Source organism: Spea bombifrons, chromosome 2, assembly GCF_027358695.1.
Source record: "Spea bombifrons isolate aSpeBom1 chromosome 2, aSpeBom1.2.pri, whole genome shotgun sequence".
Taxonomy (NCBI): domain Eukaryota; kingdom Metazoa; phylum Chordata; class Amphibia; order Anura; family Pelobatidae; genus Spea; species Spea bombifrons.
In genome coordinates, this window is record NC_071088.1 from 21,408,246 (window position 1) to 21,434,921 (window position 26,676).

General features: G+C 39.9%; 2 protein-coding genes and 1 long non-coding RNA gene across 3 annotated transcripts; all 3 read left to right on the top strand.

The window, feature by feature from the left end:
• The first annotated feature begins 504 nt into the window (after positions 1 to 504).
• Positions 505 to 7,435, top strand: RSKR (ribosomal protein S6 kinase related). The gene is made up of 12 exons (XM_053457079.1): positions 505 to 531; positions 1,369 to 1,614; positions 2,319 to 2,402; positions 2,501 to 2,569; positions 2,653 to 2,722; positions 3,097 to 3,204; positions 4,320 to 4,360; positions 4,451 to 4,478; positions 4,918 to 5,007; positions 5,845 to 5,933; positions 6,049 to 6,159; positions 7,089 to 7,435. The coding sequence occupies exons 1-12, from the start codon at positions 505 to 507 to the stop codon at positions 7,311 to 7,313; spliced, it is 1,188 nt and encodes a 395-aa protein (XP_053313054.1). The 3' UTR covers positions 7,314 to 7,435.
• Positions 7,436 to 9,888: 2,453 nt separating this feature from the next.
• LOC128474693 (uncharacterized) lies at positions 9,889 to 12,028 on the top strand. Its single transcript, XR_008346390.1, has 4 exons — positions 9,889 to 9,948; positions 11,309 to 11,386; positions 11,711 to 11,848; positions 11,940 to 12,028. It is a non-coding gene; the product is annotated as an uncharacterized LOC128474693 (long non-coding RNA).
• Positions 12,029 to 12,212: 184 nt separating this feature from the next.
• Positions 12,213 to 26,349, top strand: SPAG5 (sperm associated antigen 5). The gene is made up of 23 exons (XM_053455857.1): positions 12,213 to 13,921; positions 14,007 to 14,190; positions 14,568 to 14,687; positions 15,083 to 15,175; positions 16,214 to 16,348; positions 16,521 to 16,640; positions 17,019 to 17,111; positions 17,200 to 17,334; positions 17,634 to 17,706; positions 17,829 to 17,976; positions 18,130 to 18,183; positions 18,470 to 18,584; positions 18,802 to 18,935; positions 19,303 to 19,471; positions 19,959 to 20,072; positions 20,127 to 20,238; positions 20,692 to 20,818; positions 20,923 to 21,055; positions 22,999 to 23,079; positions 23,818 to 23,961; positions 25,157 to 25,231; positions 25,369 to 25,449; positions 26,112 to 26,349. Exons 1-23 carry the CDS (start codon positions 12,213 to 12,215, stop codon positions 26,181 to 26,183), a joined length of 4,221 nt encoding a protein of 1,406 aa, XP_053311832.1. The 3' UTR covers positions 26,184 to 26,349.
• The last annotated feature ends 327 nt before the right edge of the window (positions 26,350 to 26,676 follow it).

A 26,676-nucleotide genomic window follows, 5' to 3' on the forward strand; every position in this document is an offset into this window, starting at 1 on the left:
TACCAGTGGGAAAAGCGCCAACTGGGAAGCTTAGATATCATTAAAACAGAGAAGAACATTAGGGAGTTTGTTATCCTCGCAATCTGTCCTTTCACCCTGAGATTGGGGTAAAAGCCATCAGACCCATTGACAAATCCTTGATAAAGCATCATGGAACCTGCCGCCTTTTTCATATTTATTTTCCTAGTGCTGTAGGACATTGTTCTTGGCCACGAGTAATGTTGGTGCAAATGGATCTTGCGGAGGATCCTTTTGGGTCCTGCTATCAAGAGAGCAGATTCCTAAAAATCCACGAGCGATGCTGCGCCCTTGTGTTTAATGCAGCACTCGAGATTGATGCTTAAGTAACGAGTTGTGCTTTGAGAAGATTAAATTTGTCAAACAGAAGCGGATTAACTGAACATGTGACCCCCATGGAGATCAAAACCTTTTTAGGGGAGGGCGAGAGATGGTCATCAGCGAGAGCTTGCCTTGGATTGATGTAGGCTGTTTGATCTATGGGACATGGGGGCTGCAAGCAGTGACACCAAGGTAAGGAAGCTATTTGTTTTGTTCTAATATATTTTTTTATTATTAAAAGCCCATTTTAGGGCAGAGACAATCAGTCAAAACATAAAACATTAGGGTCAGACCCAGATTACGTTTCCATAAATCCCTAGGCTCGTTCGAGTCGTTTTTAAGAAAAATCTCTGAATGTTTTTGATTTATTTTATTTATTTAATTTATTTTTATAATTCTAACAGGTTATTTGCAAAGTATACACTGTATTTGTTGGAATGAAATTGAAATGTATCTGTACTAAAGGATATAAACCTTTTTGTCTGAGATATAAACATAAATAACATTTATATAATTTAATATTACTATTATTTTTTAAAGCAGCACACAATAAAATAAATTGAAAGGGGCTTTTTATTATACAAGTTCACTACACGTAACAACTTTAAATAAAGTTATTTAAAGCAAAAAAAATAGTAAATGAAATACAAAGAAATGTCATTTACTTTTGGTAACAACCGGATACTGGGGGCTCCCTTTTGACAATCTGGTTACCCAACACTAGACAGGGGGCTAAACTGGTGCCGCTTCTGTACATGCTTACACATATATTCCACCAAAGAGCTATAGTAAGTATGGACGGCCATATAATGCATCCTGTGGCCTGCCTTCGTTGTCCGTGGTTCTTCTAGCTATGATCGGGCTGGTTTTCTTATTAGAATCGACTCAGTGTTATGAGTACTGTAACGTTTCATCTTTTAAAATTAATTTATGAAAACATTTATTTTGTGTACAGAATTGTAATTTTGTTACTAAGTATAGCACAGATTTTAATGTGCCGTTATGAGCTTTTCATGACTTATTTTGCAGGGCAGATCGTCTTTGACCAATATTTTGGTTCCTCCATGGAAAGGGCAATTGGCTGGAGATCACTTGGTTGTCTCTGGACTGAGTCGGTTGTGGGACACAGGAAGGACATTAAGGGAGAAGTTCAGGACGCCCCAGCCTTCTAATCCGCAAGGGGAGAAGTCAAAGGAGTGGCCTTCACCTCATTATATCTCCCTATTCCTGCCGGAGTTCCCACTTTGGCCGGTTGCAGAGCAACAAGAGTTAAAGGTTATCAATTTTCAGTTAGTATTTTAGATAACCGCATTTGCTTCAGGTTAAAACTCAGGAAAAAATAGAGTTTAAGGTGAAAAGCTGAGCCTAATTTGTGCGCATGAATGTTCATCAAGCTGCATTAGTATAAGCAGGATACAGAACAGTAACACTATGCAGCTGGCAAACGTGTACTGCTTTACTTAATACACTGTGGTTAGATTGTTTAGATTCCTTGTAGTGGTCAAGGACCATAATAATGTGAAATCAATTATATAATTTGAAGTCAGGTGTAATATGTAAACGACGCAAACGCCAATTTAAGTGTAAGTCGAGATGAAAATTCTCACTTTGCGAAACTGCAAGCAAAGTGTAAATTCTTGTGAATGTGAACATTTGTAAAGTATAGGAGTCATACAAATATGATACCGAGCGCTTTAGTGAGAAATAATAATCAATGTATACAATGTATAGCTGAAATGAAATTCATATGAAGATTTCTTCCGACCTTTCCATGCTTTTGTAAAATATATAATATATATATAATATATTTTTAGCCTGTCGCGGAAACACAAGGAAATTAAATTCGAACACAAATATATCCAGGTTCTATCAATATATCAGCAGTTGGGCATCGGAGGCCTTTTAGCTTTGGGTCAATGTTGTAAGCCCACATTTTCAACTTTACAAAACGCCCATTTTTCATTCTCTCCCTGCTGCAGATTCTAGGCTGTGTAGCGAAAGGTTCCCTTGGTCCAGTGCTGAAGGTTTTGGACCGCACGCAACAGAAGGTCTTTGCATTGAAGGTCAGTATCTATATCCTTTAGAAATGGTTAATTTCATACACAGATGAAGACTGCGCAAGTGCAACTTCTTTTTTTTTTAAATTTTATTTTATTTTTAGGTTTTACCCAAAGTTGAGGTCCTGCGCCGCAACACATTGAAACAATGCAAAGAGGAGGTCAGCATTCAGGTAGGTTTACTAGAGATGCTGCAGAATTCTCGTTGTCAGCTTGTAACCTGTAATATAATAACTTTGTTTATTTTTTATGTCAGCGCCTGGTCAAGCATCCCTTTATTCAGTGCTTAGGGGAAAGCTGGCAAGGACAACAGCATCTCTTTATCAGTAAGTCTCCCAAACTAATCATTTTCCATCTACTGGAAACATAACAAGCTGCCGATAATACAAATCAAAAGGTAAAAGTAATAAAACATTAACATAATTAAATATTTTATGGTACTTGTGTATTATGCAGCCACCACATATTTGTTTTTAGTAAAAAAAAAATAATTAATTTTTCATGTCTTTGTAGCGCTAATGTTCTGAATGCATTCATGGAATTAGGTTCTTGAGTCCTAGTTTCCCATTACACCCATTTTAAACCTGTTAAAACTGTATCTTGGTTCAGTGTTAATCCATCTTTGAAACACAGAATTTGATAGCAACTGGTTTATTTAATAGCTGTGCTTTAGATTTTTTATGTTTTCTTTATTCTGTAGTGTGCTCATACTGCAGCTTTGGGGACCTCTATTCATTATGGACTTCTTCTAAGCGTATTGATGAAGACACTGTGCGAATATTTGCTGCAGAGCTCGTAACAGTATTAGGTGAGTCTACACAGGGGTGAATTGCTTCATATTTCATATGAAATATTTTCATATTTCTTTTTGTGAGAGCAAATGTCTAGTTTTAAATTAATGGCTGAACCATTGGGGATAGAAATTATGCAACAATTCTAATTTGTCTTGTTTATAGAAACCTAGAATTTGACAGCAGATAATAGCCATTTGGCTCATCTAGTCTGCCCATCGTGTTGGGTTAAATAGCTTTTTCCTTGGCTTTAACTTCATGTCTTCAAGTTTCAAACTGACTATAAATCTTTTATAACCATTAGAATAAAATTCAACCTATTCTGCGGTTTTGAAAATGTTTGAATTGGCAGAAAGGGGACATTGTGACCCAGAGCCAGTCCTTACATTGGTCCTGGTGGGTCCATGGGAGCTAGGCAGCACTTTGACAGGGGCAGCAATTTGCCGCCCCAATGCATGTTCTTTCGGGATAGATTTGTAGGGAAAGAGAATTGATTTTCTCATTTTTATGTGAAAGAGGACATGCCAAGATATTTTGGACAATGCAATGCTTCCAACTGTGGGAACAGTTTGGGGAAGGCCCTTTTTTATTCCAGCATTATTGCGCCCGATTGCCCAAAGCAAGGACAATAAAGACATGGTTGGATGAGTTTGCTGTGGAAGAACTTGACTGGCCGCACAGAGCCCTGACCTCAATCCCATCGAACACCTTTGGGATGAACTGGAATGGAGATTGCGAGCCAGGCGTTCTCATCCAACATCAATGCCTAACCTCACAAATCCTCTACTGGGCGAATGGGCACAAATTACCACAGAAACTCCAAAACCTTGTGTAAAGCCTTCCCAGAAGAGTGGACGCTGTTATAGCTGCAACTACATATATTACTATGTATTTACAATGCAATGTCATAAAAGTCCCTGTTGGTGTAATGGTCAGGTGTCCCAATTCTGTTGTCCATTTAGAGTAGGTAAATACACAATAAATATTGAAAAAACTGTGTAATTACAAGTAGAATACTCATTAAACAAACAAAAAAGTGTTTGCCAACATGGAGAACCACATAGAAAATGATTGCTGTTACAAACCATAAGTGGGACATACTAATGAGTAACATGTCATCGTTCTCCAACAGCATATCTTCATGACCTGGGGATTGTCCACCGTGATGTAAAAGTAAGAAAATTCTTCATAAATACAAATGTTGCCAAATGTAATAAAACCATCAGGAATAACCTTTTCATTTCAATCACTTTAACATTACAGATGGAAAATGTACTGCTGGATGAAAGAGGTAACAGAGGCTTTTTCTCATTATGTTGTAAACTTAACTTGCACTTACGCACTTCCCAGAGCATAAAACCGAGTGCTGTATACAGTAATGGAGGTTTTATCTGATTTTGTACCAAAAGACTTTAATTATCTGGGTCTGCCATTGTCAGTCATATGATTAAAACTGAGCCATTTTATTGTTCACCCATGGTAAGGGTGTTTGTCAATAATAATAATAATAATAATTGTATGCAAAAAGTAGCAGAGTTTAAGAAAAGAAAACTTTTTATCATCTTTTTCCTGTAAGACGACATGTGATACAGACACGGCTCATAGTGCGCAAGAAAATAAAAAAAAAATGAAAATCTATTTTTAATCCGATGCTAGTAATGAGAAAAAAAAGATTGAAGCCTTTAAGATATTGGTCCCCTTTAAGATTATGTGTATGGTTCTTTCTCCAGGGCATTTAAAATTATCAGACTTCGGCCTTGCCAGGCACCTACCCTATGGGGAGCGAGCACATACCATTTGTGGTACCCTTCAATATATGGGTAAGAAGGTCTTTATAAAGGTAATATTGGCATTAAAAAAAGGATATGATGCAACACGGTGCTTATTCATCCATTATAAAAAAAATAGTGAATATTAACCCCTTAAGGACAATGGGCGGCCCCTAAACCCATTGAAAACAATGCATTTTGAGCCCGTACATGTACGGGCTTTGTCATTAAGGGGTTAATGGTGGTGCCTACAAGATGATACCAAACATCTCAAACCAACAAAAAAAACCCACAAATAGTGCGCACACAATATAAATATCATTAATACAGTATAATTATACTGAGCCGGGTCCAGAATAGAATTGCCGCATATGAAAAAAAAAATAGGTAATAAATATATTCACACGTGCAAAATCAAATCAAAGCAAATATAGAACAAATATAATATATAAAAGCCCTCTAGGTAAAGTAGTAAAGGCAGTCCTTGTAGTAATCTGAACACAATAAAGAAAGCATCCACCAGATGTAAATATCAGGATACAATAAACATCTATAGTCAGCATAATTTAAATGATTTGAGAAGTAATGAGGTCTGGAACTTAACATACCATTTGTCTGGTGTTAGGTGCATCACAGCAAAACAAGTGCATGTAAGTGAGAAAGGTGAACACAGTGCTTCTTGGGTTATCTATTACTACAATGCACATAAATACAAATGTACAAACCTGTGGACCTAACCTATTAGCCAAGTCACCACGACCTTCAGATTTATTGGAACAATAGACTCCAGTGGATGATGCAGCCACCACAGGTGACAGATAGGTCGGGGAAGTAGAAATGATCAGGAAAAAATGTTTTATAGACTTCTTTTATTTCTCCTTCATTTAGCACCTGAAGTCCTTTCTGGAGGTCCATACAGCCACTCAGCTGACTGGTGGTCCTTAGGAGTACTGTTGTTTGCCTTGTCGACTGGAGAGGTGAGCAATAAGGATCATTGTTTTAAATGATGAGTGAAACTATTGTTAATATACATTCATTACCAAGACATTCAACAGCATCCCTGACGTTCTGACTTTTCTGCTCCTTCTACAGTTTCCTGCTGCCCCTGAGAAGGATCACATGAGTATGCTGGAGAGTGTTAATCAAGCAACGTTTGAAGTCCCTCAGTGCCTGAGCCAAGCACTATCCCACCTCTTAAAAGAGGTAATAAAATGTGTACCTTTATTACTAATGAGCTGGTCTTCCCACCATTAATATCACAAGAAGAATATGTAATCTTGCCACAACCTACATTAGTAAATTCTGCTGCTGTATCTAAGGTGAGGGCCCCATGCCCTAAACTATTTAGGGTGCCCTACTGCTGCTTCTTTCCATCTGTCTTACTAAGTTTGGGAAGAGGGTCCAGTGTTTATTTGCTCCTCGTGATCTATTCTACAGCACCCCTGGGACCCTCAGTTATGCAATGGAAAATCTACCATCGAGATTTATCGAATTCACTAGAATGAATATGAGCTGAAGATGGCTCCATTAATGTGGCCGAGCTATCTGCCAACAGGAAAGTTATACACTATGATTTCGTACATAGGATGCCTTACCTTACAGGTACTAGGATACTTGATTTTTAATTAGACAAGTATTTTTTTCAACATAATTCTCACCTTTGACTTTTTAAATTAAACTTCAGAAATCAAACCTCAAACTGTAAAGCAACTTTAGCGGGATCCTTGTTATGGATTAGGGTTTTTACCCTGACTTTGGCATAATGATTCTATTGATTATTCTGGACTCCCCCTTTCTGAGGCCACCAGGGAAATGAGGTCAACAAATCATCATCAGTAATGTGGGCATTAAAAAAATGATTGTAATAAAATGTGAAATACATGAAGTTATTGTTTAGGGATCAAAGGCATATGAAGGCAACAAGAAATTAATTCCTCTGCATCGTTTGACAGAATTAGAGGAATTGTTTTCACCCCAGTGAGTAAAATGAATCAGCGGCCTGATGTAAAGTAATACACCAATAAAGACAAACTGGTTTTCTACTTGGAAAATAATCATAGATTCCAGTTTTGGCCCAATTCTGGTGCATCCATGGACTTGTTTTCATAGTATTTTTTTCTTTTTATCCCTAGCTTCTGTGCCGCATCCCAAGGCAGCGACTGCGTTACCTCCACCAGTTCAAGAGCCATCGCTTTTTCAGAGGAATTTCTTTTGACCCCGCACTATTACAGAAGTTTCCGGTTGACCTTGTCCTGACCATAAGGAAAACAGGATCAACAGATTCGTCAACAATAGACATGTTTGAGGATTTTGACTGTAATCTAACAGAAAATTTGCCGTTTCCATGCCCAGCCTAAATGTGCAAATTTCATTAAAGTGTGTTTATTTGCTGGGCTTCTTCTAAACTATCCTGCCACTGCCTTTCAAACATTCCCTTCCCCAAACTGTTTCCCCAACCAAGTTGGAAGCATAGCATTGTCCAAAATGTTTTGGTATGTCTCCTTTAGCATTTTGGACAATGCTATGTTTCCAACCTTATGGGAACAGTTTGGGGAAGGTCCTTTTCTATTTCAGCATGACTGTGCCCCAGAGCACAAAGTAAAGCCCATAAGGACATGATTGGATGAGTTTGGTGAGGAAGACATTGACCGGCTGCACATAGTCCTGACCTCAACCCCATCCAATACCCTTCGGATTAGCTGGAGAGTGTGAGCCGGGTCTTCTCGTCCAACATCAGTGCCTGACCTCACAAATGCTCTACTGGATTAGTGATGGGAAGTTCGGATCATTAAAGTGAATCGGATCATTTCGATTCGTTCACTGAAATGATCCGATTCATGATCCGGATTCATGTTTTCCAGTAACTCCGTGCAGGCACACTAACAATTGGCCCCGCCCCTTTCATTATGAATCCTCCCCCCTGCCTCCAGTGATGTCAATGAAGGCAGAGAGTCGTTCAAAGATTCGAATCTTACAGTGATCCGGATCACTGTAAGATCCGGATCACTGTAAGATCCGGATCTTTGAACGACTCTCTGCCTTCATTGGGATTCTAATCATTCAGAGAATATCACCAGACTGTTATAAATAATACATTAATAATCACTGCCCCCAGGATTTACATTCCCCTTTACCTGCAACTGCACCTTAAGCTAACTTTATTAAATTAATTAAATTAACCCTCACCATTAAATTAACCCTAAACACCCCATCAACCATGACTGCCCCTACAATTAACCCTTAACACCCCATCAACCATGACTGCCCCTAAAATTAACCCTTAACACCCCATTAACCATAACTGCCCCCAAATTAACCCTAAACACCCCATTAAGCATAACTGCCCCTAAATTAACCCTAAACACCCCGTTAAGCATAACTGCCCCCAAATTAACCCTAAACACCTCATTAAGCATAACTGCCCCTAAATTAACACTAAAGACCCCATTAAGCATAACTACCCCAAAATTAACCCTAAACACCTCATTAAGCATAACTGCCCCTAAATTAACACTAAAGACCCCATTAAGCATAACTGCCCCTAAATTATCCCTAAACACCCCATTAAGCATAACTGCCCCTAAATTAACACTAAAGACCCCATCAACCATACCAATTTATTAGGTAATTTATCTGGAGTACATGCAATTAATTTAGGGGCAGTTATGGTTAATGGAGTATTAAGGGTTAATTTCAGGGGCCGTTATGGTTAATGGGGTCTTTAGGGTTAATTTCAGGGGCCGTTATGGTTAATGGGATCTTTACGGTTAATTTCAGGGACAGTTATGGTTGATGGGGTATAAGGGTTAATTTAATTAATTTAATAAAGTTAACTGTAGGTGCAGTTATAGGCAAAGGGGGACAAACTCAGGGGAATCTAAATCCTGGGGGCAGTGTGAACATTATTAATGTATTTATTTATAAAAGTATGGTATCGGTAATATTCTCTGAATGATTCGAATCTCTGTAAGATTCGGATCCTTGTAAGATCCGGATCCCTGTAAGATTCGAATCATTCGACTCTTTGAACGACTCTCTGAGTCATCGTTCCTGTGTGAATTAATGAGCTGTAACCTGACCCCAGAGTCTGTGTCTGAGTGCTCTGCAGATGACTCACAGCTCTAGGATCAGGTTACAGCTGCATGATTCACAGACTGAACCGCTACAAACGAATCGTTCAGTCTAGTGAACCGATTCATCCGGATCACTAAAAAGAACCGGATCAAATGAACGATTCGTTCATGATCCGGACATCACTATACTGGATGAATTGACACAAATTCCCGCAGAAATTCCCAGAAGAGTGGAAGCTGTTAAAACCGCAAACGGTATATATTATCACCTTTTAAAAAAAAGTTTTAAAAGGTGATATAATATACAGTTAGACAATAAGATTAACACGTGTTAAAACACATTGGAGAGATAAAAGGGCTGCTATATTACAAATCCGCAAACCGAAATAAAATCCTCCCACCTAAATATACCTTTCAAAACCGACAATGCCGTATACACATTAACATTAGCACGATAGACGTTTTCCACAACCCTCATTCACCACACTTCAAGGAAAAAAAATCTTCTACATCAGTGCCTGTCACGGTCCAGGCTTTTATCCCTGGTTGGTTACACGCCAGGGATAAAAGCAACCACTTGCTAATTTACAATCAACTACATTAAAACATCAGTAAAATCACTAAAACAGCGCCGTGTTGTGTTTTCTATGGTTATTCTGAATGCAATAAATGGCTAAATGTGAAGGGAAAAAAATAAACAAGTTTAAAAATTCGGAGTAACTTTATCACGCTACAAAAGACCGGATGTAAACAAACGATAGAGCGGAAATATTTGAAGTTCCATTTCACGCACTTGGTCTTATGAGAACGAGGCTTGAATCGCATGCGGATCCTGATTTGTGATTGGCGCAAGCATAACCAATAAATGACGACTAAGAAGGTTTGAATTGCTGGCGGGTACGGCGTTTCGAAGTCCCCGGTATGTAGGAATGAAACTATTTTACTCCGGTAACGGGCTCCGTGGCTAAAGGGCGCGTTTTATCCCACTGCGCAATGGCGTCCTCTGCCAAACTCGTGCGGGTGTAAGAAGCGGGGGCGTGTGACGTACTAGTTTTCTCTAGCTAAAGCTAGCCTACAGATAGCAGCACTACCAGCCCTAGGTGCCGTCTGTTTCTAGACGGAAGGTTGTTTTAGCACATACAATGTCCTATATATTCATAATATCCTGTATTTCCAGTACATTAGACTAAAATATAAACGTGGCACGTCATCCGCAAATGCCTAAGGGGTGGGGGGTAAATAGAAGTTAGAGTAAGTAGGATTGTGTGCATGTGTTATCATAGCAAAGGCTAGCATCTGGAGGTGCCACTGCTGCCAGGGAATATTGGGGTCCTAAGCTTCCACCAACAGGACCCTACTTTCAAGCTGTATAGTGTCCCCCCCCCCATTGTAATAGCGCTATTGAATGTTGTGGTGCTCTTTATATAAATTGATCCATGAGCAGCGCTCGCATAACCCACATCAATAAAAAACCCAGATCCTTCAGCATCTCCTTCAAACAATTTCCTCTTCACTCAAACATATACGTAAATGCAAACTCTCAAATTGAAAGTTTATAGTGTAGGTTTATTAATCTTTATTGAAAAACACACTTAATTGCGCTCGCGTTTCAGACGATTAAAGCAAGCACTTCATCCAAAATAAAGCGGTCCAGGAAGAAACACGGCTGCTGCGATGCATCCAAACGATCCAGCTGCTCTCAGGCTGTCACTGGTGAAACCAACCCAAAATGGTCTAGAAGGTCTCTCGAGCAGAGTGTTTCTAGCCCTCAGTCCTGCTTTGTGTTTTGTGACCTCTTCGCTTCATCGGTGGCATGTACGTGATGAGGTCACAAAATGCCGGGGAGGACTGAGGATTAGGCATGCTCTTTGCTGGAAAAAAAATCACTAGCTTTGTTTTAACTAATAATCAATACATTATTTCATACTTCAAAAATGCTGATCCGTCAGGAAATCTCTTATTTATATTACTTTAGATCTATCAAAGATATCTATTAGTAATTTATTAGCTTTCGGTTTTGATGTTCCTCAAATCTTATATCCTGCCAATTTTTTCTTATTTATTGACATGGGCTTATTTCATATATTACTTTATCTTTGTACTGAATGTTGATTGTATTTGATCATCTTTGCTGCTGATATAATGACTCTGACGGACTGTATGTTTGTTACATATTACATGGTAAAGCACATATTGTAATGTCTGTTACAAACTATCGATATAATCCCTGAAAGTCTGAGTGTATAATAACAGAATCTGACGTTTTCTTCTTTTACTAGACTGACTCGTAAAAAGGAAGCATGCTATCCCCAAAAAAGCATGTGTCTACTGAAAACCAGATGCCGTCTGTAAATACTGTAAGTAAATCACTGCTTTATTTTGTGTGCATACCACTTATTTTAATAAAGGCAAACTTGTTCAGCCACATGGGCTAATGCATATGGGGGGGGGTCTGCGTAAGTTTGTAAAGGGGACACCAAGAAATATTGAAAGACCTGCAGCTATCATATGCATTAAGGCATATAAGGTGGCTAGTGTATATGGAATCAATTATTTTGGTGATTATTAGGTTTTAATGGACCCCTACATTATTTTTAAAGCTTCATCCTCCTCATGGAGGCGGGAATATTATTATAACATACCTTTTGTGGGCTATTCCAATATATATTTATTTTTTTTAGGTGCATCGTAAATCTGTTGGACGAACTCCCCTACAGGATCTCACAACTCAACAAATTGGTCTTTCTGACCGAAGAATCACAAGATCTGCTTCTGCCAAACCTTTGTGCCTTACTCCTACAAGCAACCCGCTATTAAAGGTAAGAGGTGTCTCGCCTTGTACATGCTTATCGCTCGTGTTGCAGTACTCTGTTGTGATTGACAAGTTCAAATGCTGTTTCTTTTCAATAGGACACTTCCAATTGTAACACAGATACACCTGTACGTGTGTGGGTTGACCGCTACCCTAAAGTTGTATTGACAGACTGTTTGGCAAACAGGCCGAAGAAAATACAAAAATGTTCTCTTTTGGAGACCAGATTTGCTGAACTGAATGTACAAGCGCCGGCTATTAGTAATAAATGTTCTAATCTTCCTTCTGGTGAAGACAGTCCTGCCCAGGGACTCCATGTACAATGCAACAAATCACTGTCAAGCATTTCTGCAAAAAGAACATCAACTAAAATGGAACCCAAAAAAGGAGATGATGTGACTCTTAAAATGGAATCGCATGACAACAGAAGAGAAATAAAAAATTCTTTACACCATGGAGGTTCTGATGAGTGTCATGACAGTGCAGCTAGGAATCTTATAAACATTGACGTGGCTAAAACGTCTCAGTTAGGTGAAGATGATGAAAGCTGCAATGTATTGGGTAAAGATTTAAGCACAGAGTTTCTTGATGGAAAAGACAATGTGGAAGTTTCAGAATGTAGTGATTTAGATACTTCATCAAAGTTTTCTGATGATCTTCATGGGTCCTGCAATATTCTAAGTAAAAATAGTACATATTTCGAAGGAAGAGGTATTATGGGGGAAGTGATCCCAACAAATGTATGTCTACCCGCAACCTCAACAGTAGACTGTGTGGCTATTAAGGAAACTGAGTTTACGGCTGAACTTGACAAGGTGTTAAATGCTCTAGCTGACCACACATACAATGTTGATGAACTTCTTGATGTTACAGGAGACCTGATTGTTGAGCTAGCCTCTCGACCAGCTTCTCCTAATCTGGTTTCAAACCCATCCCTTAACCAGAAAAAATGTGATTCTCCTGCAACGAAAGATGAACCCAACAAAGTTTATCTACAGAAATCGACCGATGATATTCTTCTTTCAAAAGAATGGGACATTCGGGCTCCAGATGAAACGCTCCCTGACCATACCTTGGTGTGTCTTCAACCGGATTTTTCACAAAACGTTACTTTGTCTGATAAACATGAATACGCACTTCAAGATGTGACTGTTACAGCACAGCACACGGCTGGAAATAATTCTTCACAAGCCTTCAATGATCTAGATCCAGATTTGAGCAAGGCTAGTCTTGAAGATTTCGCAGTAACAAATGTAAACGCAGGACAGAGCTTTCCGAGTGATGCGTGCTTTGACGGCTTGCCTACTGAAGCCAGCATCCTTCAGGAAGTAGAGCTGTTGGCCAACGCCGACGATGGCACCGTTGTTAAAGAAACGGCAAATGGCTGTATATCCCTTGTAGAAGGCGACAATCCGGATTCCATTTCATCAAAGGAAGTAAAGTGTTTTAAAGGTGTTGCAGAACGGTTTGTCCACGACGGCATCTCTGTTTTAAGTGCAGAGACACTTACACCTGAGGAACGCTTGCTGTCTGAGATGAGTATCCTTCCAAAAGAGGATCTGTTGGACAACACTGGCAATGAAACATGTGTTAACGAAACTGATTCTCTATCCCTTGTTAAAGACCAGCTTCCGGATGCCGTTTTGTCAGAAGAAGGAAAGAGTCTGAAAGAAGTAACTGCTCATAATTTAGACCATGATTACATCTCTGTTGTAACTTCAGTGGTTGAGGCGCTCACACCTCTTCTGTCTCTCAACAATATTAGACAGCGGAGCCTTGGCACTAATTACGGCTCCCAAAATATGAGAGATGTTTCATCCGCAAAGAGCGGTTTTTCCTCTCCAATATTAAAGCCACAGCTAAAGGCTCTTAATGCTCCGGTGCTGAGCCGTGAAAAAAATCGAGAGGACAGAGACTCGGTTGGGACATGTATAACACCCATATCAACCTCTACTGATACAACCTGGACAACACCCATCATGCTACTGAACAAAAGCATAAACACTTCATGGGAGTTTATTGCAAAGGGAGAGAAAAGCGCGAGAGATAATGCTTCGGAGACTGATTCATTATTTTGGAAGTAAGTGATGTTCTACTTTAAGTTTTGGATGTTTTATATGTCTAGCTGAATATCTGCTTCACTTCAGAGGTTTCTTTCTTTTTAGCTTTTCTCGCGACTCATTAAGTGATGCATCTCGAGAGGAGCTGATGGATAGGTTAGAAGGTGCTTTGATTGTGATCGAGGTTCTTTCACGTCAGCTTCAAGGGTGGCAACAGGATCTAGGCTGTTCGAGACCCTCTGAACAGAGAGAGTGCTCTACACAGACCTGTGTCACGTACACCTCCGCGGTAAGTCATAGGAAACCCTTTGAAGACTGTTGTGCCCAGGAACGGTATTTTGAAAGTACAAGAATAATTTGGCCTCGCTGATGTCCTTTCTGGAATAGCATTTGGTAACACTATCTGTGTGAAATTGCAGACTTTTTTAAAGCTTGATTTAAACGTCTGAACAGATTTTGGTACGATAAAAAAATTAGCTTTGTTTTGTTTCAGTATAATTAAAAAGTGTGACAGTTCTGGGCCAGCGCTGAATACAAATAGCCTGTGAACAGAAAAATAATTGCTTGCTAACATCTACGTTTTTATTTTTATTACTACTATGTTAAGGTTACCAAAGCATCCAATTATTTTATTTTAGTCTTTCTAATTAGATCCCTTTTTTACAGGATGAGAAATATTATCACAATCTGTATATAAAAACAATGGAGAGGCTTCAGTCGATGCGGCGCTCACACCAAGAAGAGCAGCAGCTGAAGCAGGTTCTTGGGGAAGCTATGCAGACTTTGGTAAGAACTAACTTTAAAATCAGAAGGCTGAATGATATCCCTAGGCGAGGACAATCATGTAGAATGACAAGATCTCATGTGAATGATGTCATAATTTAAATCAACCTCTGCATTTTTATTTTGTCATGTCTAGACAATAAGTAAAGTCAATTAAGTGTTTAAATATTTCTCTGGTGATCGTTCCATTTGCTTGTTGTATGGTTAGGTTGTCTCAGTACAATGTATAGATCAATTAAACATTATTCAGACTAGATCATTGTGATTTTTTCATGATGGTAATGCCTTCATTGATGTCCAATTCAACGCTCTGGTAAGAATTATCTTTTTGTTGTCTGATATAAGGAGCCCGGCCTTGTTTTTAGGGTGATACAAACTAATTGTCTTTTATATTCCAGGAATCACACAAGAGCCAATCCACCTCCGTGATTGAGTTTGCTGAAAGGATGTATGATGTAACACAAAAGGATAAAATATACTTGCATCAGACGGTGAGATGCCCCCATTCTTTGCATTGTCTTCCTATCATGAGTCATAAACCGGATAATTCAGCCGGATAAATGTGGCATTATGTCTTCAACTGAGTAAGGTTGTGTAAAGGATAACTCTTCTGTAGGCTGATCTACTTTGCATCAAGTTGCTTCTTATACTTCTAGATGTGATAGACTCGCTGTGCCATTTTATCGGTAACTGGAGTCTGTTTTAAAACAAGATGGATGAATTGTGGCATCCTAATTCAGTTTAGTTTCTTATACTTTCCATAGTTTAATTTATGACTGCTTTCATATTTTACTTTACTAGATGAAGCTTAGATGTCCTTATGTTGCAGTCTGTCAAATTAGGAAAGATAATAAATTATGCACCACCACAAAAAACTAACCCTTTGCGCACTAGAAAATATAACAAAAGTCTTCTCTGGGTCTATAGTTTAAATTTGGAATGCGAGTTACGTATAAAATGCACAATTGACATCAGTTTTGAAGAGGGGATGTGTCATATACTCTGGTACAAATGTGTTTTATACTGCATGAAAGTGATTACTAACCCCTTCAATGTGGCAATGGCAGCAGATTACCCTTCTCATCAATGGAAAGAATCATTAATATGAAATATGTCTACATTTTTATTAAATGCTGGTTACTATCTAATTGCTGGTTACAGATATATTTTTCAATATTTATTTTTAGCCTAATAAATTGCTACCTGATTCATGACCCTTTAAGGCACTGATCATTAGCCAGTAACCTAATCTGATTAGTGCATATTATACACAAGTACTTAGTTTTTTCCTACAAAATTCAGTGTAAAGTTATACCTTATTACATGCGTGCACATTATAGCGAAGCATTTATGGTACTTAATTTTATAAGTGAACTGTAGATATCTGCTAAAGTCTGACTTCAGCTCATTACATGGATATTGGTCGACTCTTTAAACTCTGCTTGCCTAGATATGAGAATCTGACACCTTACTAAAGCTTATTAGAGGATTGCAGCTAAATCCATCCTTTTAAACCTGTTCTGTTTAAGGTAAGCCACGCACGGGAACTTTTGTCCGATCATATGGCTTTATTAAACAAGATGAAGGAGAAGATGCAATCCAGCATGCTTCAGAGAGATGAGATGAAAAAGCGCATGGAAAATGCTCTGTGGGCCAAGGAAGCGGTAATTACACCCAACCCATGCCCTCCGGTTTTCCTTTTATTTCTCGGCTTTAATCTCTGTGTAATGTTATTTTTTAAGCTTGAGCATTAAATGCAATGTTGATACTTGTGCGAGTTATTTGGGCCATATTATAGTGCATTTGGATAGATTGTTTCCTTCTCTTTAAGCGCAGATGGATCAGTGTCTCAAAGATCTTGAAGGTCACTCCTCTAAGGTCATAGCCCAACTGCAGCGGGACTTGGAAGCTGAGAAACGGCTTGGCGAGGCTGTCCAGCAAGCTTACAAGCAGCAGGTATGGTGGCTGAGATGGTTAAGGCTGGTGAAAGCTTGATTTGTACGCTTTTTACATGTGGAATCTAGATATGGAAGTCTGCGGATAAAGCCTTTGGATATACACCTCTGTAACTCGTTTCTAGCGCTGCTCTTTTTATTCCCCAAACAAACATTTTCAATTATACATTTGACCTACATAGTTCTACTGCCATGCAGAATAGTTGGACACTTGATGCTTAATTACAGATAAATCATCACGGGATTAGTATTTTTAGATATGAGCCTTTTATATATGGGTCTTATTCATTGGGGTTAGGAGACGGCAATGAGCGTGCGATAGTTACCTTACTTGCTTGATACATTTTGTCCTCAGACTGCTTATTGTTTTCCTTTGTAGCATTCATATAGCGTGGATCTAGGAGATTTTGTTTTCATGGCCCAGTCTGTTTGCAGTCAGATGGAAGAAGACAGAAACAAGCTGCAGTTACAGGTAACGAACGCTTTACATGCTTAGAATATAAATTGATGATCTGTACTTTGTTCCAGTAGGTTACATTTTTCCCACCCATTATTTTCAGTGTTCTAATGCCAGGCAGTTGATATCCCAACACTGGCAAATGTTTGAAGTTATGAAAGAGAGGACACAAAATTCTGTACAGAATTATGATACGCTGAAAGGCGAGAGAGACGCGGCCTACCAGGAAAATGAAGAGGTGAGTTGTCGTGGAAAAAGTTAGTACGGTGCTTTCTAGTGCCCAAGTTATTGCATTGTTTACAAAGCAACTTCTCCCTGCTGCTACAATCTATCGACGGCCAACTGTGTAATTGTTTTTTCTACAAAATTGAGTGCAAAGTTTTATACCTGTGTGTTATACACATCTACTTATTATTATTCCTGAGAATTTTGGGTACTTTTATAACTGAACCATGGTTGTCTGCTAAAAAAAGTTTGAGACCTCAAGATGGATATCTGTGGAATCTCTTACTGGCTTTTTGTTTTTGTTCTTTGCAGTTATGCATCCAGCTTAATGACATGAAATCCAAAAATGACCATCTGAAGAGCGAGAACGCTCATCTAAGTGCAGGTATGTGTAAAATATTGTGCTAACAGAGGTATAGGTTAGAAGAAAATTACTAGGTACAATTCTTCTTCCACCTGACAACAGACTCAAGAACCTGTTTTGTTTTTTTTGCTTTCTCTTTACAGAGTTGACATCCCTGATGGAGCATCTTTGTAAGCTTGAATCTGAAATAGATCAGCTAAAGCAAGAGAATTCAGATCTTAGTGAAGAGCTTTCTGCCAAGGAGTCCTCTTGTAAACTACTAGAGAGCGAGCTTTGTGAGGCTAATGCTCGGTAAGGCTAAAGTGCGAGATCAAGAACCTGTAAGGAGGCACATGCATACGGTCCATACTTCCACCAAATAACTTTTTGGCAGAGTGAATTTCATCTTATGAAAGTTGGAAGAAAATCAATAGATTAATGTTTTGGCTGTTCTTTTTATTTCAGGGGAGTGGAAATTCAGGATGAAAATAGGGAACTAACTAATACAACTGTGCCCAGGTACTTATTTATTTTTTTAAACTATGTCTTCTGCAACAACATTTTTTTCAGCCACCAAGACTCTGTTTTTTCCCAGAGCAGTGGGGTCTGTCTATGCCACAGTGTGGGGTATTCACTTTTAAGTAGTTTACAAACATGGTTTAAATGAGTCTTCATTTTATTTGCTGGAGCTTGATTGTAATGCATTCTTGAAAAATGTGAAGGAATATGTCTGCACGCATTTATTTCTAATGACTTGAGTAATAGTACAAGTTGTAGCGTGATGTTTTTTTCCCTACTTGTTTAGATTGGAGCTGGAGGTGTCGGAGGCCGTTCAGCAGAATAACGCTCTTCAGATGCAGTTGCAAGACCTGGTGAGACAGCATGCTTCCCAAATAGCAATGTACATGGAAAGCATAGAGGTAAGTCATCTCATCCTTTTGTGCGTTTATTATGGCATTTAAAATGCAATTTGGGGTAAAATTGGGCTAAGTAAATCCAGAGCATTACTTTTTTTGATGCAGTTGTTTTTTTTTTCTTTAGAATATCCTAATTGGCATTGTTGGTGCCGTGAGTTACTTATGTGGATCAAAATGCTTAAATGTTTACTCTCTGCTTTTATCTAAATCTTTCCCCTAGTTTCTTGAGCAAGAAAACAGTGTGTGCCGCGAGCAGGTATCGGAAACGGAATCACAGCTAAAAAACAATCTGTTTGCTTTACGGGAACGAAACCTGCAGTGTGAGACTCAGAAGGACATAATCAACAAGCTACAGTAAGGATATGCCGCTCTCATATCGCAGTACTCTGTATAACTATAGTGTGTTCTTTCTCATAATAATAATATTTTTACGTATGTGGATTTCTTCTAATAAATAAGTTTAATGCAAATTCACCTCAAGTAAATTCAACGTTTTGAAGCATGTTTTGAAGTGAAACTCTACCTTTCTTATATAGTCTGATGTTGGCGTCTTCTGCTAGTACAAGCAGGTTTGGCATTTTGGGAACAAATGTACATTTTATTTTCCCTGACCCCCACTATAATGCAATATTAATATAGATGGTATAAATAACAAAAAACAGTTTCCTCCTTTTAATGAGTTCAAGAAAAAATATCTTAATTATTTATGTGATATTTCCAGGAGTGAACTACAAGAACTCCAGGACCAGCTGTCTTCCACAAAGATTGCGGACCAGGATTTGCTTCTAAAAATGGGAAAAGATCTCTCTGAATCGTCCGTGGAAGTCTCCAAACTCAAGGAGACTGTGCAGGAGCTAACCCGATCTATAAAAGAAGCGCTACAGGGGGAGGTATGCACAAATGTCACAAACTGTGGTCTTCAAAAATGTTTTTAAGCTGCAGCATGATTCAAATTGACCACGACTTAGTATAGTATACACTTAGGTTAGTATCTGGTGCGCCAATTGTTCTAGAACAGGAGTATCTGAGAGCTGGCCGGTGCCAAATATGAGAGGAATGAGGGTTTATTAGAATCCTGGTATAATAGCGAACAAATGGGGATGTGTGCGTCTGCATTCAGGGAATGTTCTGAGGCAGCTTATGTAAGTTGGCAAGACAAAGTGAAGTTGTTAGAATTGGTTGGTGGAGACCCAAGTGGCAACCTTCCAAGTTGAGGGCTCCAGAAGAGTGCTTGGTTAGGGGATGAATAGTAGGCAGTCTTACAGCTTCTAGGCCTCGGGTCCTGACAGGGTCTTGTAATGTGAGTTTAGTACCAACGTGCTATTCTCATGTCCTCGCAATTAAACCGGATGTGGGGTTTTTTTTTCTCACTTCTAGCAGGCAGATTCTTCCAGTGTACCCCACACACCCGGCCCTGGCTCTGTGTTCGCCCCAGATTCTCTAGAGGAAAGTCTCCTAAGAGCTCAAATTGATGAACACATAGCAGGTGAGGTTTATAATCCATTTTTCATTATAGTTCAATTATGATAGTTGGTTCTCTGGTAGACAATAAATCCACCATGTCTTGTTTCAGACTCTGAACCCAGGAAAACAGGAAGCATCTGGAGTAAAACCAGTGCATTTACTCTTGTTCAGCCGCTCGGCTCGCCATCTGCCGGTGAGTAATATTTGCTTTACCGCGTGACAGTAATGGAAACATCATCCCTTTCTTTGTACTGCAAGGGCGATTTTTGTTTTTTTACTGTACTGTTTTTTTAAAAATACATTTCTGAACGCAGATGTTCGCTATACACAATCTGGCAGCAGCTATCTTGGACATAAAGGCGTTAAGTTCAGTAATACTTGTCTTTAGGTGAATGTGGAACAAGCTTAGTTCTACCCAGTTATGCATTCTCCACTGTCTAATTTATAGTGTATAGTCCTATCTGTCCTGTTCAGTGATCTTCGTCTGAATTAAATGTTGTATTTGCTTCTGCAGCATAATAATCATCCCATGTCCCTTTTTTAAAATGGATTTTCCATCAAATCGTTAAAACCAAAGCATGGACCTCAACAATGATGGTTATCCCCATGCAAACACAATGCCAATTTGTACCATTTGTCTCTTTAGGAGAATCTGAGGAAAGCTTGCTGGACTTACTTCATGAGCTGAATGATTCTGTGTCGGACTTTACTGCATCATCGTCAAAACTGTTAGAAGCCAAGCAGCAAATAATTAAAGACCTAAAACAGGAAATGTATGTAGAGAAGCTGTAATTTTGTGATGGGGTTTGGCCATCCATTTCCTTTCGTGTGTGTGTGTATATGTATTTACGTATTATAAAAAAAAAATTGTCTTCAGATTTGCTCTTAAAGAGGATCTACAGAGTACACAGTTCCAAGACCGATCGGACATCCGGAACCTGAAGGAAGAGATTGAAATTCTTGGAAGGAAAAATCAAAACTTGAATGAGATGCTAAACAGCAAGCAACAGGTACGATTATCTTGGCAATCGGAATATTGTCTCTTATAGGGCTGAAACAACGAATCGATAAAATCGATAATAATCGATAACGGAAATCGTTGTCGACGATTTCCGTTATCGATTAATCGAGTGATCGATTCGTTGTTGGAGCACTCGGCTCCTTTTACTTACCTCCGCGAGCGTTCCCCGCTTCTGCTACACGCTCTGCAGTCTCCGCCTTCTTTTAACTACGTGACGGATGTGACGCGTTCCGGAGGTAAGTATTCTTCATGTCTATGTGCACAGATCGCACAGAGCCACTTGCACAGAGCGAATCGCTCTGTGCGAGTGGCTCCATTCGCACAGAGCGGTTCGCTCTGTGCGAGTGGCTCCATTCGCACAGAGCGGTTCGCTCTGTGCGAGTGGCTCCATTCGCTCAGAGCGGTTCGCTCTGTGCGAGTGGCTCCATTCGCTCAGAGCGGTTCGCTCTGTGCGAGTGGCTCCATTCGCTCAGAGCGGTTCGCTCTGTGCGAGTGGCTCCATTCGCTCAGAGCGGTTCGCTCTGTGCGAGTGGCTCCATTCGCACAGAGCGGTTCGCTCTGTGCGAGTGGCTCCATTCGCACAGAGCGGTTCGCTCTGTGCGAGTGGCTCCATTCGCACAGAGCGGTTCGCTCTGTGCGAGTGGCTCCATTCGCACAGAGCGGTTCGCTCTGTGCGAGTGGCTCCATTCGCACAGAGCGGTTCGCTCTGTGCGAGTGGCTCCATTCGCACAGAGCGGTTCGCTCTGTGCGAGTGGCTCCATTCGCACAGAGCGGTTCGCTCTGTGCGAGTGGCTCCATTCGCTCAGAGCGGTTCGCTCTGTGCGAGTGGCTCCATTCGCTCAGAGCGGTTCGCTCTGTGCGAGTGGCTCCATTCGCTCAGAGCGGTTCAGGGGATGCAGGGCAGGGTGTGAGTGGGGGTGCAGGGCAGGAGACTGGGTGCAGGGCAGAGTGGGGGTGGGGATGCAGGGTGTGAGTGTGGGTGCAGGGCAGAGTGGGAGACTGGGTGCAGGGCAGAGTGGGGGTGGGGATGCAGGGCAGGGTGTGAGTGTGGGTGCAGGGCAGAGTGGGAGACTGGGTGCAGGGCAGAGTGGGGGTGGGGATGCAGGGCAGGGTGTGAGTGTGGGTGCAGGGCAGAGTGCGGGGGCAGGGCAGAATGTGGGGGCAGGGCTGGGTGCAGGGCAGAGTTGGAGACTGGGTGCAGGGGCACAGTGCAAAGTGCCAGTGCTGGGTGCAAAGTGCCAGTGCTGGGTGCAAAGTGCCAGGGCTGGCTGCAAAGTGCCAGGGCTGGGTGCAAAGTGCCAGGGCTGGGGCAAAGTGCTGAGTACAAAGTGCTGGGTGCAAAGTGCCAGGGCTGGGTGCAAAGTGCAAAGTGCTGGTGCAAAGTGCTGAGTGCAAAGTGCTGGATGCAAAGTGCCAGGGCTGGGGCAAAGTGCTGGGTGCAAAGTGCTGGGTGCAAAGTGCTGGGTGCAAAGTGCCAGGGCTGGGTGCAAAGTGCCAGGGCTGGGTGCAAAGTGCTGGGGGCAAAGTGCTGGGTGGAAAGTGCAAAGTGCTGGGTGCAAAGTGCTGGGTGCAAAGTGCCAGGGCTGGGGCAAAGTTTCTTGAACAGTAATAGTCCACCTCTTTTCAGAACGTTTGGGGTTATTTTGTTTCATAAATATTGTGTTTGGGTTCTTGTACTTTGAAAATATTGTTTTTTATTACATCATAACAAAATAAGAATGTTAATGTAAATTTTAAGTTGTTTTTTAACATCCAGTTCATTAAATTATTTTAAATAAACGAAAAATTTGCATATTGTTTTTTTTTTATCCGATTAATCGATTAATCGAAAAAATAATCGGCCAACTAATCGATTATTAAAATAATCGTTAGTTGCAGCCCTAGTCTCTTATACAATAAGGACTTTTCATTAGCGTCTTGCTTCTTCTTCAGTGCATCCGGGAGCTGGAGGGTATCGTGCATCAGCAAGAGCAGAAGATACTGCAGCAGCTAAGCAGGGAAAGAGAGCGAGAGGTAACAATATTTTACTTCTCAAATATCTACACGGGAGACCGTTCACAGGATGATTTGATCATATTTAGTTGTTGTGGTATGAAATCCAATAACGTTTGGTACCGGCCAGTAATTCTCAAAATAGGCCATCAAAGATTTATTTCATAAGGCAACAGCGGGAAGCACGGTAAAATGAAACGTCTTTGTACCACGCGTTTAATCAAAGGCCTTAATGAATATTCCTCTGGTGTTTTATTTTTTTACGAGAGGAATGGTCTGCCAAATGTTTGTGTAACTAATATATTGATTTGCTTCAAATTTGAAATATTGGCAAACTATTTATGAATGATCACATGTTCTAGTTGTACTGAATGATATATATCTGTATATATTTTACTCAGACATTAGCAGTTTGCTGCAGACAGTATATGATTTGGATCTATATCGCCTGCGATAGCTGGTTTGCAGTTCACTTCTGCTTAAGTTCTTCCCTGTTGCTATGGTCTATCAAATTGCCACAACTAGCTTTTTTTTGTTTTTGACCCCAAAACTCTTCTGTTCTTTTTAATGTGGGTTATGTATAAAAAGCAATTCTGTTGCTGAGTTATATGTGGACCAGTCTCCAATTGCTCCAGATTTTCCACTCTGTCCTAGAATGAATTACTCTTTATAAAAACACCAGATTTCTTTAAGCTTTGTTGGCTATGACAACAAAATGTCTTTATGCGGCGTATACATTTTATTTTTTTTTATTTTTAGGAAATTTGTGAGGAGAACTCCCAGTTAAAGCGCTCCCTGCAGTTGTGTGAGAATGAGGTCCGTCTTCTTAAAGATGAACTGGCAAAGAATCGAACGGATGCGGGGATGGAGTGGATTCAGGAGAAGCTACTTCTGCACAAGGATGTAAGCCTGCTTTAAAAGAGATACGGGATACGACGAGGGTTACTAATGTAGTTCTGGAGCAAAAGATTCCCAACACTGTGTAATATATATAATATATATAATATGATAGGGATAGAGTAAAAAATAAACTAAGAATAATTAAATGAAGGGGGTTGTATATAAAAAAAGAGATAAAGGAGAAACAGGGAAGCATGAGTGTTCTGCTTGAACTTCAGGGTGCTCGGTTGTATGGCTGGATGTATTAGCAGTAGCAGAAAGAGATGCGGCCGCTTTAAAGGTCTCCGGTCACATCTCGCATAGAGTATTGTGTACAGGAGGAGACTCCCAGAAGGATATGGATATTGGAAGGCAGTTCAGATAAGGGCTACCAAAATGGTGAATGGCTTGCAAGATAAAAACTATTAGGAAAGACTAAAGGCTTTCAATGTGTATAGCTTGGAAGAGACAAATGGAAACATTTAAGTAGAGGTTTAACAACCTATGGGAGGGGATGTTTTATTTAAAAGGAGAAGGCTTAGAACAATAGGTGAAACTCTAAAACTAGAGGTTTAAATGTAATAAGGAAGTTTTGCTTGGCGTGTGATGGATACATGAAACGGCCTCCCGTCACACACTATAGAGACTTATACAGTTAGAGAATTTGAATATGCTTGGGATAGCCCTATGGCAAGACGAAGGACTGAGTGTTTTGGGTCAGGAGAAATGGGCATACTAGATGGGCCAAATGGTTCTTATCAACCATCAAACTCTGTTTCTATGAAATCCAATCAGTATGATTGTATCCAGATATTTTATAGCACAGCTGGCGGTATGTGAATGGCAGTGATGAAGGTTTACCACAGCTGTGCGTGGATTGTGAGAATGGTTGTTAATTTATAATTACAGACCACATTTGCAGGATTCAGTGTCGCTGCCTCACTTGTTTATAAATTGACTGAGATCAGTGGGTGCCCGACACTTTACCCAATGAACAACCTAGATAATTTGATTCTAGATAAGCACACACAATAAGTTATGCTATATCCCCTCCTTACTTTTTTATGTTTTAGATTCAGGATATCGATCCATGTTTAAACTTCCTCGCTGTATTAGTCTCAGCCACTACCTTTGGGAAGCCATTCTACTTTTCTGCCGGCCTCTTAGTAAAATAAAACGGGTGCCGGTCTATTCAAATGTTTCTCTTGTGTTTCTACAGTTGACAAAGCTAAGGCTGATGCTGGTAGAGACCGAAAATTCCAAGTCTGAAATAGTCCATCGAGCTTTGAGACATGTAAGTAATGTATTAAGTATGGCTGTAGTCAGAGCTAGAAATACATGGTGTGTTATGGAAAGGTTATTGCCGTTTAACTTGCAGTCTGCAAGTCGCCCTATAAACATGCTTACAACGTGTTTGTGTTCTCTGCGCAGAGGGATATTCTGGAAGGGAATCTTAAGCGTTCCGAGGCAGAGCTGAAGAAGCTGGATGATATTATCGAGAGGATAAGAGAGGTGAGATGTGGTTGTTAGTTTCCATTAGACGTGTTCAGAAAATCATTTTTTCAGCTGGAGCGGGTAAATTGTACTCATTTTTTAATCCTTGTAGGGAGACCTATTTTCAAAGTTTATCTCCTCTTCTTCCTAGAGACATGAAATGTGCTGCTGATTTTGGGGTGTGAGATTGAGGATTTCTCCCATACGCTCCCAGCCATCGCATGCACATTTAATACAAATCATAGCTTAGTGGTGCCTTTTAAATGCCAGCGGCATACATGTAATCTTTAGTGGTATCATTGTAAAGCAGATTTATATATTTATACATATTCACTAAATGCTGAGGTAAAGCAGCATGAATCTTGTCCTTACACATTTTAATCATGCATTGCAGAAGACATTTGCTTTGGTTGGCCTGTTATAATAGATAATGCAGTGGGGTTATCCATCTCACCTACTGCCTTTTTCTCCTAATCTATTCAATATTTAAAAAATTTGACAATTTTTATGTTTTGACTATAGTGAGTGATAGCACAATCGAATAGGTGTGAGAGGTTAAAGAATGAAAATTTTTGATATTGGTAGATGAGTCATGGTCAATCAATCATGCACAATACTTTGCATGTCTCTCCAAGGGTTAATCCTTTGTCCACACTGATGCCTTCCATTTTTCCCTCTAGACGCTCCTTCGTATACCTGAAGTCGTCTCCAGCTGTAAAGAATTAAGACAAGTTATGGGATATCTCGAGTGAAAACCTCGTCTAAAGAAATATTCTCTACCTGCAATACCGGGGTGGTGATCTCCAAAAAAGAAATCTATTTAATCAGTGTACATTTTATATATTTATTGTCTAACTCATTTAGGTATTGTATATGTGAATATGTATGTTGTAAATACTAAAATACTTACAATTAAAAGGGTTTTTTTGTGTGTAATCTGTGCATCCTTTCATGTCCGTTTTAAGTTTCATGTACTTTTATATTCACCGTCGTTAAGTTATTACTAAACACTAAGTAGAAGCACAGAATTATTGGTCACATAGCCTTGCTTAGGTGAAGACCGGCATACAGGTGATGCTGAATATTCATCTACTGTACTAGGGAGAAAAAAAAGTGAAAAAAATTAATAGACAAAATGTATGTATTTCATGATTCACTTATTCTGAAATTAGCATAAAACAGTTTTATAAAGATATTTTGCGAGTTAGGAGATGGTGGAACTAGAAACATAAATTGATGACGGGT